The sequence below is a fragment of the Paramacrobiotus metropolitanus genome, unplaced genomic scaffold (assembly GCF_019649055.1).
Source record: "Paramacrobiotus metropolitanus isolate TYO unplaced genomic scaffold, Prichtersi_v1.0 Parri_scaffold0000007, whole genome shotgun sequence".
NCBI classification, from domain to species: Eukaryota; Metazoa; Tardigrada; class Eutardigrada; order Parachela; family Macrobiotidae; genus Paramacrobiotus; species Paramacrobiotus metropolitanus.
In genome coordinates this window covers 2,322,206-2,333,827 of record NW_026570227.1, presented here as the reverse complement: position 1 = coordinate 2,333,827, position 11,622 = coordinate 2,322,206, and the positions used below count along the sequence as shown (strand labels likewise).

The 11,622-nt window shown below is 41.1% G+C and overlaps 1 protein-coding gene across 2 annotated transcripts; it reads left to right on the top strand.

The window, feature by feature from the left end:
• Positions 1–888: 888 nt before the first annotated feature.
• Positions 889–10,350, top strand: LOC129582162 (uncharacterized). 2 transcript variants are annotated; one of them, XM_055473596.1, is made up of 11 exons: positions 889–1,099; positions 1,319–1,517; positions 2,230–2,356; positions 2,853–3,206; positions 3,661–3,795; positions 4,270–4,465; positions 4,823–4,988; positions 5,564–5,815; positions 6,524–6,925; positions 8,176–8,555; positions 9,478–10,350. In XM_055473596.1, exons 1-11 carry the CDS (start codon positions 1,014–1,016, stop codon positions 9,884–9,886), a joined length of 2,706 nt encoding a protein of 901 aa, XP_055329571.1. In that variant the 5' UTR covers positions 889–1,013; the 3' UTR covers positions 9,887–10,350. The 2 variants fall into 2 exon arrangements, with proteins under 2 accessions (XP_055329571.1, XP_055329572.1); XM_055473597.1 differs by lacking the exon at positions 9,478–10,350 and adding an exon at positions 7,115–7,147 and having other exon boundaries at positions 7,647–8,300.
• Positions 10,351–11,622: the final 1,272 nt, after the last annotated feature.

Below are 11,622 nucleotides of genomic sequence, written 5' to 3'. Positions count from 1 at the left end.
TGTGCGACATACGGGAATTGTCATAGAGACCATTGCGTTCGTGCTTTCGTAATGTGCGCATTTCCGCTTTTAATGCATAAACTTATAATTATATCCGCTGCAGTCTGGCCTAGAGCCCTTTCGGTTAGCTCAACTTAGCTGTTCGAAATTCCGTGCGGTCTGACTGGCGCATGCAACACTCAGCTTTGGATGCTGCTGAAATAAAATGGACACATGCACTATGCGAACACGATACTACTGCAAAGTCTGCAATCGTAAACAGAAGGGATCAGTGAGAATTCGTATCCGGAAGTTTCTACTGAATTTGTAACTCGTGTTCGGACGTTTTGGACGGCTATACGTCATAACTCATAAGTACGAGTTATGACGTATAGTCTGCAATCGTAAACAGAAGGGATCAGTGAGAATTCGTATCCGGAAGTTTCTACTGAATTTGTAACTCGTGTTCGGACGTTTTGGACGGCTATACGTCATAACTCATAAGTACGAGTTATGACGTTATAACTCGTACTTTAAATACTACTTACTATTTTATGCGGAGATGCCGACCGCCCAGGAGGGCAGTATCTGATTCTATTTTTTACAGTTTACCCGTACCGTTTGGGAGCATCCATAAATTACGTACGCAGAAAACCACGGTTTTTTCACCCCTCCCTCCCCCTTCGTAGCGGTCCGTCACGTTTGCTTGACCCCTCCCCCCTGGTTCGCTCAATCGCAATACATGGAGATGACCACCCTCCCCAGTTCGTCGGGGGTCGTCACAGCTTGTCACGTTTTTTGGACCCGTCCCTCCCTGGTTCGCTGCGTACGTAATTTATGGATCCCCCCTTTACGCGATCTAATACGTATTGTACATACTACATACATAGAACTACATGGTACACATACTCGTATTCGAATTTTGATCTCTCCGGAGTCATTGAGTCTCATCAGATTGCGAATGTCTTTACTATCCTCTCGAACTGAAATAACTGTGGTGTACAGTTTTTTATACATGTTCTTTCTTTTGGAGAATGGATGATCCTGACGGTGAGAGCGCCGTCAAGGCGCCTGTATCGTGTTCCCGACCGAGCCGTGACGCACAGGCTGAAGAAACCCAGTGAGTGTTTGCCGTTTGCTGCTTTGCTGTTCGAATTTCCGATCTCTTAAGAGACTTAGCCTCTTAGGCCCTGGGGTTTCTGGGGAGTAGGATTCTGCGGCACATTTCAGCCATGCCAACAGTAGCACCGAATCGGGTGCTGCTGTTGGCATCGTTGAAATGATGCTCAATGAGTAAGACGATCACGCACTCGTGATAGCTGTGCTGTACTCTCTGCAGATGGCTGGTGGAGACGCGCATCGCTATGAATCCGCTGTTCCTGTTCGACGTCCTCCCGGTTGATGACAGGAAGCCAGGCAAGCAGGATCATCTGTGGCAGCAGATCAGCGAGCGATTTCGTCAGCGCTTCCCCGCTCTGGTCCCCAAGACCCCGCTGCAGCTGCGAGCCAAATGGCAGAAGCTTCTTAAACGATATCGGGTAACGCTGAATTCTGATTAATGTCTTCACTTAATTTCGTGGGTAATTTTCTTATTACAATCACATTTGTAAGACTGGCTTTTATGTTAGTTTCTTCTCATCTTCTGCCACTGATTTTCTTCAGATTTCTTATGAGAATGTTTCGTCTAAAAATAATTTTTTCAGATGCGGCGATACCTTAATTAATTTTGTCGAAAATGCCACATGTTTGGTTCTTTTATTCTTGGTTTTCTCCTGGAATTAATTTTCTTCACAGATTTCTTATGAAGATTTTTCGTACAAGAATAATTGTTGTACGTAGATATTTAATTTTGCCAAAAATGCCACACATCGTACATAAATTAAAAAATAAAAAGTTAATAAAAGGAAAATAATAAGTAAAATGCTGGTTATAATGAAACGTGAATACAGTATACTAATAATAACTGTAGAAGGAGTCGAAGGAATTTTAGTGGAAATGATTTAAATTTAAGTTATTTAACAAGTAAAAAGTTTCCAGTTTCATAACAAATGTGCTGTTCTGAACAATATTCATAAACATATAATCAGTCTAGATATGTATTCTAACAATCTCTTGAAATTTCTGTGTACAGTACACTGAGTGCAGACTCCATTGTGACATTTCTGTTTATATGGAAAAGAATTAGAGAAATAAAAAAATTAACACTTCAGTGAAAACATGAACAGAATTCATCTTTCTCCATGTTTGCAGAAGGACTGTCGAGCCGTGGTATCCAAAGTAACGGATTACAGCTTCATGGCTCATTTTCGATTAATTGACACATACTTTCGCAACCAAGCTGATGCCGACTACCAGCGCCTGATGGCCACTGTGCCAGGTAGGAACCTGGGAATTGTAAGCAAATCAGGGAATTTGCGCGAAAAATTGTATCAATGGAAAAATTTAACTGGTTTTCCTTTTCTGTTAGCGTCTGCGGCATCGTTGTTCCTTGCACAAAACGTTAATTGTTTCTGATTGGCATAACAATAAAATCAGAATCAAAGTTAATCGAATTAAAACAAGAATTTAAATAAGACGTTATACTTCATATGATATGTAAAATAATTTAAATACGAATAAAGCGTTCGATTACACATAACAAGTTAAAGGGAAATGACTTTACTTTAAATAAATAAGCGTTTAAATTTCACGTTTCGGGGTGTAGTTTAAGCGTTTTATTTTCAGGGATCACACATAATACATTAAAAAAAGTAATAACTAAATAAGTAAGTAATTGTTAAATACTGTAGTTTCTGTGTATTTAATCTTTTAATTTCGGATAATCAGCACCATATTAGATTCTCATGATATTTCTTTTACCTTTATGCTTGCAGACACCGATCCGAGCCCCGGTCCGGCTGGTGCAGAGACCGAGGAGTCTGTGGGGATGCCCGACAGCAGCGGCGTGACGGTGATCGTGGCGTGTGAGACGTGCGTGGTGCCGCTGTGCACCCACACCGCCGACAACACGGACCCCCGCCTCGTCCGCTTCATCCGCCTGTACGAGCGCATGCCGCCCCGCAAGGCGGCCTTCCAGCAGCTGCAGCTGCCGTACGTGGGTAAAACCCACGAGCTGTACATCTGTACGGAGCATTTTTCCGCGGAGGATGTGGATATCACCGCCGTCCTCCCGGTGCGCGCGCAGGCCATGCCGACACGCAACCTCCCGGAGAACAGCCTCAACTCGTGTAAGTGCCGGTTATCCATACTTTCCGTAAATTTGTGTTGATGCAGTTTTCCATAAAATTTATTTAGCGTATTTTTATTGGTTTTATCTTTTTGTTATTTATTTTCTACGGTGTTTTTTAGATCATTTTTTTTATTTCCTGTGGGAGTTTAATTTTATTTGTACAATCGTTATTTTTCTCTGAATTAATCAGACAGTTGTTTTTACTTACCTTTTTATTTTGTTTTCTAATTTGTGCAAGCAGTAGCCAGTAGGTATTAATTCTGAAGTATTTTTTAGGCTTTTTTTAGTTTTTTTTTCAGCGTGAGATTCGAGTTCGGTGTATGCTGTGTTAACTTTGAAATATTTTTACATGGGATTTGCGCTTTTTGTGATAATATTTTGTCGCTGATAAATGCGTGATAATTTTTGTCATAATTTAATTTTGGATTGCTATGTTCTGGGGTATTTTGCAGTGAAAAAATTACCGATCGAAGGGAATACAGCGTTAATAGATCAGCGTATGCAGAAATACGCCAACGGGCAGTGGAAAATTTTATCACTGTATCGTCGTGGAGCTGCCGTGTGCGATGGAGGAAATGCCGAGAACGGTATTTGCACGGAAATGTTTTGAATGGTTTATTGCTCCAACAATCTGCGAAAATCTACCGGCAACGAAATAATAGCGAATAGTGATGCTGTTATAGCGTTAATGGGTGTTGTTGTGTTCGTAAAGCATAGGCTGAATTTTTTCATAATTATAGCTTTAATTTATTTTTTTCTAATTCATTTTTTTAAAAATTATTTTTATTTATTTTATTTTGTTATTTATTCTTCTTTTTATTTATTTATTTTCTTATTTGTCGTTTAAACTTTTTTTAATTAAATTTATTTTTAGGTTTTATTTTAAATAGTTTTGGCGTAATTTTACTGAAGTGTGTATCTCGACTTTTAAAATAATTGTATAAAATAAATACGACAACCTCATGTACTGTAATTTCGAAAGATTTTTAAGGAAGTTCCAGTTCCCAAGAAACGTGCAGGAATGTTGACTGCATTGAATGTGCACTGAAGTTTGTTTGCAGAAAAGAGCGAAATTAAATCGAAATCTCCGGCATGGCTGCATTTCCGCCCAGCGTATCCCGCGGGGAACGTATGTAATTACTGCTCTAAACTGTTTCTGGCCAACACGACATCCACACTGCTCAACCATCTGCGGCGTTTCCATGCCGAACACTTGGCGCCGGAAGTCAACCGGGAACTGCCGGTTAAACGACGGCGGTGCGTTGGCGTTTTTGTTACCTTGTCTCGCGATTGGTAACAACCGGATTTAGCATCTTATACTATATAAACACATACTCGTACAACATAATACAAGTAACTGATAACTACATAAAGATGTGATCACCTAAAAAATGTTAACTTAATAAACGAAGAAAGCGCTGTATAACATAGTGAGCGTTGATAAATAAATTATTACGAGTACAAACAAATTAAATAAAAATAAATAGAAAAATATCCTATGAAGAAAATCAGTGAAGATAGATAAATATCCCAGATGAATATGTTATTGAATATAGGTTGGTAACTTGATGTACAATATTCAATGTTCAAAAAAGTTTGATTATTACTAAACAGGGCCGTGGAACGCGGAGAAGACGGTGACGCCGGTCCTTACCACAGTTTCCAGTCGGAACTGAAGCTGGTGGAATTTATCACGGAAATCAATCCCTTTCAGCACACCGAACAAATTGATTACTGCGCGGCATGGACAAAGGTTCTCCAGGCATATAACGATGCTAAAGTGAGTTCTAACTGCCAACGGGAGCACCAAAATATTTTTGCATTTTAATTATATTGTTTGAAAATTGCTACTTTACAGTTTAACAGTTCTGATTCTTTAAAAATAATAATCGTTACTAGGATATTGTCTAGAAATAAATATGATTATAAAAACTTAAACTCGAATAACTTACAAAAATAATTCCATAACTTACAAAAATATTGTTTAGAAATAAATATGATTATAAAAACTCAAACTCGAATAACTTACAAAAATAATTCCATGATTTTTTAGGGATTTATTTCTGATTAGTTTATGTCTGGTACGATGGTATTATGGTACGACCCGTGATAATATGGAACGGGAGTTACGTTGGGCAGTTTTTTGGTGAATATTTATGTCGGATATAACGGGAGAATCTTTAGAAAATATAATGCAAAAAAATGTTTTGCAGGCGCTTTTGTGGTAATATTTTTGCGGAATACTTGTATATTGTGAAAATCATAATTACCTCGTAAGTTCTGAGATTGGTTATTAAACATATTTTATGTGATCTAATTCTGCACAAATTGCGAGCTGATTGGCGAAATATTCAGGTAGACGAGAGACCCCTCAACTACCGGCCGTGTCGCGAGCGTCTCCAGAAACTCCTGCAAGCCAGTCAGCTGCAGGCGCTGGCCTTCCGGCCGCTCTTCCACCGGGCCGCCGCCGCCGATCTCCAGCATCTCGACACCCTTCTGCACACCATCCAAGCGGCGTTTGACGCCTATGAGCGCGCCCGCCGCGACAAACCCCACTGGACACTGAAGACCTACCCGCGCCGTCCCAAAGGCTCCGGTTTATACCAGGTAAGGTTACAGTTACAGTTTCACATTTGGAACGATAAATTAAATTCATTCCAAAATACATCTGGCTTTCGCGTCGTCCAAATGACAGGAAATGGATGAAATTGATTTTTAATAAAATAATGAATCATTAGAAAACAAATTTAGCGGAAAAAAACCAGGGTTTAATTAATGATTTCACGAAGTACATTTCAGAAAATAAAATATGATAGAAGAATATGATTTATTCTCATCATTCCGTCGCCTGATAGTGAAAGCTTCCGAGTTAATATTATGACATAATTATTTTAGATAATCATTTGAAACTCAAATAGAGCTTCGCGTGTTCAAAATAACTGGAATGGTAGAATTAATTTTTGAATATACTACAGATAATTCTTAAGAAAAACAATTTTAAGCGGATGAATCGCAAGATTTAAGGGATTTGGCCTGATACATAGCACCAAATTCGGTACATCCACGGGAACTTTCTCTGTCGCGCACTCTCGACAGCGCATTCCCAAACACTTTTTTGCATTGCTTTATGGTATTCTGTAGCCAAAAGAATTGTGTACGTAGTTGTGAAATCCGTTTGCGCGCGCAAATCTGAATTTTAATACTGTCAGATGAATGTGAATATTATATGACATAATTAAACTTTCAAATTTAATTTCCTTTAAACTCATTTCGCAAACGCCAGAGAAGGGTCTCAAATTTCGCCCGTGTTACCAGGAACCCCCGGCGCCGCCAGCGGACCCCTCCGTCCGCGTCCCGCGCATCCGCACCAACAAGCCGCACTTGGTGAAAAAACACCGGCAGACCTGTATAATTCGGGGATGTACGGCGCGCATGGTGGACCAGAAACGCCTGGGCGTGACCCTGCACCGGTGCCTGAAGAAACCGGCGGATGAGGACAGTGCGGAGAAGAAGTTGGTGTATGAGAAATGGGTGAAGGCCATTGGACTGGAGAATGCGCGGGCGTGGGATGAGCGGAATATGATTTGTTCGCGGCATTTTAGTGAAGAGATGGTGGAGAAGCTGGGCGGGGTGGGATGGAAGCTGAAGAAGGGCGCGTATCCCGTGCGGATGCTGCGGGCCGGGGAGTTCATGGCGGAGAAGACCGCCCGGGAGAAGGTGAGAAACAACCGATAAAAGCTAGTAAACGAACACTGAAACTCTTCGCAAGGTTATTATATTGAACCGGAAAATTAACTGCAATAAATTAACAGGTTATTGGGTTTAAATCGGTGAAAATGTGGATGAATTGAGCTGGCTTTCAAAAAATCGTTTCGCATCGTTTGTACTAACATGGCGTTTGTTAAGATTTGTAGTGTATGGGCTTACCGCTGTCATCACGTGAGTACTACTAGTACGGTGATCATAATCATCGGTGATCATATTCCTGAGCAGGGAATGATGTATTTACCATCAAAAGTGATTTTAAAAATTTAAGCAGATGGCGATTAATTTTTTGCTACAGCATTCGCTGAGTTGTGCAGTGATTTCAAAATGAGCATTATGTTCAAAATGACACTGGACTGCAATTTAGAGTTAAGTTAGCGGAGTACATTTTTCGGCGATTTTGTCAATTTGCAGAAAGCTGAAAGTTTTTGCCGAAAGAAAATTATTTTTTTTGTCTACTCGGGTAGTCGAAAAGCTGAAAGAAATCTGTTTGAAAAATTTCAATGGTCAAATTTCAATGGCAGGCTTCGCGAGATAAATTGGGATTGTGTTGAACTGCGTCGCATTAAAACGTCTTTGTGTGTTGCATATAAACTCGTATTCGGCATGATACCTTTTGGCAGCCATTTTTTTATTTGTTATGAGTCAGTTACTGCCGTCGATACTGTTGCAGGTAACACTCGGAATGCCGATCGGATGTCGCGCCACCCATTCCCGATTCAAGCTGCCAGAACAAGTTTTGTGGAACGGAAGTGCCAGCCAGCGAAAATTCTTTCTCATGGAGGACTGCTAAACTTTGGAACGACCTCAATTTAGATCCGTCATCGTACTGCTCACTGCAATCATTCCAAAGAGCATTGGAAGACGTCTCTTGGAAGGAGATCGCATCTGCTAACGACCATCTGCCGTCGAATAACCTTGACTTTTGTTAAATCGATGAAATTGATGAAATGTTTTACTGTTTTCTTATATAAGTTTTATTTGTTTTTTTTTGTAATAGATTATGTTGACCTGTCTATAGATCTCGATAAGGAGTGATTCCTTGTATCTGTAGACACTAAGCGATTAAAACCTAAAACCTAAACCTAAAAGCGGAAATTTGCTTAACTGTCGAGAAGTCAAGAAAAAATCTCTTTTGAAAAATTTGTTAAGTCAAACAGTTTTAAGACTTCTGACATCAGGATTTTATTTTTTTTTTTCAGAGCGGAAGCGGTCAGCAGACGTCTGGTACCAAGGGTGCCAAGAAATCCAAAACATCCAAGGGTGCCAAGAAATCCGCCACGACAAAGAAGCCAGCTACCGCTACTTTCCAGCGGGAAGAATTTCTCACGTGTTCGTTCAATGAAATCGTTCCTGACTCGCCTAGAAAAAGCCGATGGAAGAAACGGCAACAGTCATCACAGGAAGAGCCGTCGGCGCCAGTCCCCGTGGCGGCTGATAGCGACAAGAAAGCCGCAGAGACGCAAGAGCCGGTTATTAAGCGGAAGAAGCGGACCGGCAAAGTGCCGGATATCCTGCCGACGAACTGTCTTCCTGACGATGATCCGGACGGTCTCCCCCAACCGGCACGCTATGATTTATGGTAAGAAAATGTTTAACATTCCTCTGATCTCCCTTGACGTACAATACAGCACCAGGTCGGCGTTATACATTTTTTTAAAAGAATTTTCGAATAATGTGTTTCGTTTTTAATTTAATTTGTTGTCTTTTAATTGAAGAGTGGTTTGATCATCAGTTTATTGTAATTCTTTATTTTTTGATCAATCTTTTGTTAGTCTTCCGAATTTTTTATTATGCTCTGTACCCTTGCTTTGGCCGTTACATTTCAAATACAGTTTTTATTGTGAATGATTTGTGTTATCGCGCATGCCCGTAAAACATAAGTAAAACCGTATTTAAAAATACGGTTTTACTTATTTCTAATTTTCGATTGTTGGTACGAGGCAAGCGACAACTCTTTCCCATCGCTTTAGTAAATTTTATCACTTTCCCTGCTGCATCTTACCCGTGTGCAGGCGCTCACGTGATACTGATATCGTATCCATTGTAATCACCGCTTACTGAGCCGGCGATAAAATCTCGCCTGCCGTGCTCTTCTCTATATTCTTTATCAGTTTGCACAATCAACTATAGCTGCAAACCGACGTGACGGCTAAAATCAAGTATCACGTGAGCGCCTGCACACGGGTAAGATGCAGCAGGGAAAGTGATAAAATTTACTCAAGCGATGGGAAAGAGTTGTCGCTTGCCTCGTACTTATGTATTATTGCGTTAATGTTAGAATGATCGTGCTTGTTAAAATATTTCTATGGTACGGACTGCAAAAGTGACTAAACCGGTGTTACGGTGTACGAACGAAAAAACATTCTGCTTTAAACACTCTTTGCTGTCAAGGTTATTTTGGTTAAGATGTTTCCGTCTGCTGAACCTCGCGCAGTGAGAGGGCAATATGTAGGTCCTAGGTGAAATGTTGCATTAAGATTGGCAACTTGAAATTTTTCTAGGGATGAACTATCCAGCCATAACTACACCGCCCCCGATGTCGGCTGGCAGCTCCTGAAGGGCACCACGAAATCCGTCGTCTTCAGCCGGCAGCAGCTGACCCTGGCCGGGGACTGGACCACCCAGACGGTCACCGTACACGCCGATCTGACCGTGTCGGTGTGCACCGACGCCACAACCCTAGTGCCTTCGGATTCCTTCACCGAGTGCCTGGATCCGGAGGGCCGGCTGGGCTCCCGTGTTGCTCTGGACCGCCTGCTGAACCACGAATGTTTCCGGGTGATACAGCCGCCGTCGCCGAGCCATGCCGACGCGGAGATGCTAGGAGAGGTCACGGTGAGCGCGCCGCTCCCGGTTTTGGAGGAGGATGGTGTGGATGACGGACCGGAGTTTGGGATGCTGCCGGTTTGATCCAATTCGATGGCGTTTGCCGTAGTCAGCGACCGCCGAGTTCTGTCGTTTGTTCGCTCGGCTGGTTTGATAGCTTATATGCTGTAATTCACGTATAGAACAAGGAAGTCACGAGCCAGCATTCAGTAATTCCGAGAAAATATCGCAGTGTAGCGCTCTAATTCTGTGATACGTGATGCAGTGAGTGCAGCAACAGCATGCACAATTTGACTTTGCCGCATACGGTAATCAGTATAAGAGATGGAGTTACAGGAGCGTAGCTTGCCTACGTAGGCCTGCCGATTGTCAAGACCATGTTTTCATTTTCTCCCGTGACACTGTTGAGAGATGGGTTTGACCCGGTTTGTGTATGCAAATTCTGACGGTCTCCGTGACTCCATATCGATTTGCAAATGTAGGATGACCATTGTACAATCTGTGAGAATTTAATTTTCGAGATCAGATGACAAAATAAAGACAAAATTATCATTTAATTATGGATTGTCGGCCACTCTGCATGTCTAGTTTGGTCAGCACTCAGCAGAATGTATGGATTGTGGCATACAGAAAAAGCTAAATCCGGCATTTGTTTGCCGAAAAAAGTTGATGCTGAAAAGTTACGACAAAGTGTCATGCAAATGCACAACTTTCGAATGTCCGAATTTTCTGTAGTACCGACACTATTAAAGAGGTGTAAACAGTAAATGTTTAAGAAACGTATCACCTTTGCCAAACGAGTACGTTAGTTTAGTACTATCTACTATGTACTTGTGTAACATGCTTGAAAATACTTTCGTGTGCAACGGTCATTAGGGCGTGTTGTGGGGTACAAACTGCGGCTAACTGCCCTACCGGTGGAACGAGGAGATTATTGTTCAATGGCGAAATAAAGACAGCGGCGCTCTGTGCATGGACAATGTCTTCATTACACGCATCCGCGGGAATTTGGATTCTGAGTGCATGCTTATTAGCAATGTTGTGTTACTTAGTAAACAGTAAAATAAAAGGATTTACTCAGTAAACACTAAACAGTAACCTAATATTAAACAGTAAATGAACAGTAAAGTTTTTGAATACAGTAAAAGAACTTTAAGTAAGTAAAGATTTTGCGCTGAAAGTATTAAACATCGTAATGGTAAATATTAGCGTTAGATAAGTGCATACTGGGAATACAGTTCGCAAAAAACATTCCCTGAAATATCTAACGTGTATCCGACGCTGATTATTGCACATATCGAACGTTTTACGATAATAATTTATTAAGGAGACGATAAGAGGCTGCTTTCCTTTATTCCGCACTTTCTTTTGACCTCATAAACGTGGTAACGTTGTGACAAAATACATTCAAAGTCGGAAAAATAACAAAATCTTGTTGAAGAGCACTGACTGCGAAATTACTACTACCGTAGTATTTAAAACCCAACCATTTCTAAATGCGCAAATGGAAGAACAATTATGAAATCAGCACCACATTCCCTGAAAAATTTATTATACAACAATATGTAAATAATGTTACTTAAGTACTGAAAAACAATCATATATGACACTAACGGTCTGGAATACAGCCAATGTATAAGGGCGTATGCACTACTTTTCTGTGCAGCACACTATGGCAAAACTAACGGTTTCCCGAAATGAAGAACGAAGACGAAAATTATCCCTCAAAGTCAAACAGTATGTACACGATTAGATACACTATGAGGCCACACAAGCCAATCAGCAGCACAGGGAGAATCCACCAGGCACAGTTATCCAGG

What these genes read in the sequence shown, in the direction of transcription:
- LOC129582162 (XM_055473596.1), top strand. Translation starts at nt 1,014, where the DNA reads ATGGATGATCCTGACGGTGAGAGCGCCGTCAAGGCGCCTGTATCGTGT. An exon ending in GCACAGGCTGAAGAAACCCA is followed by an intron (nt 1,100 to 1,318) that starts GTGAGTGTTTGC and finishes TACTCTCTGCAG; the next exon opens with ATGGCTGGTGGAGACGCGCA. An exon ending in CCGGCACGCTATGATTTATG is followed by an intron (nt 8,556 to 9,477) that starts GTAAGAAAATGT and finishes AAATTTTTCTAG; the next exon opens with GGATGAACTATCCAGCCATA.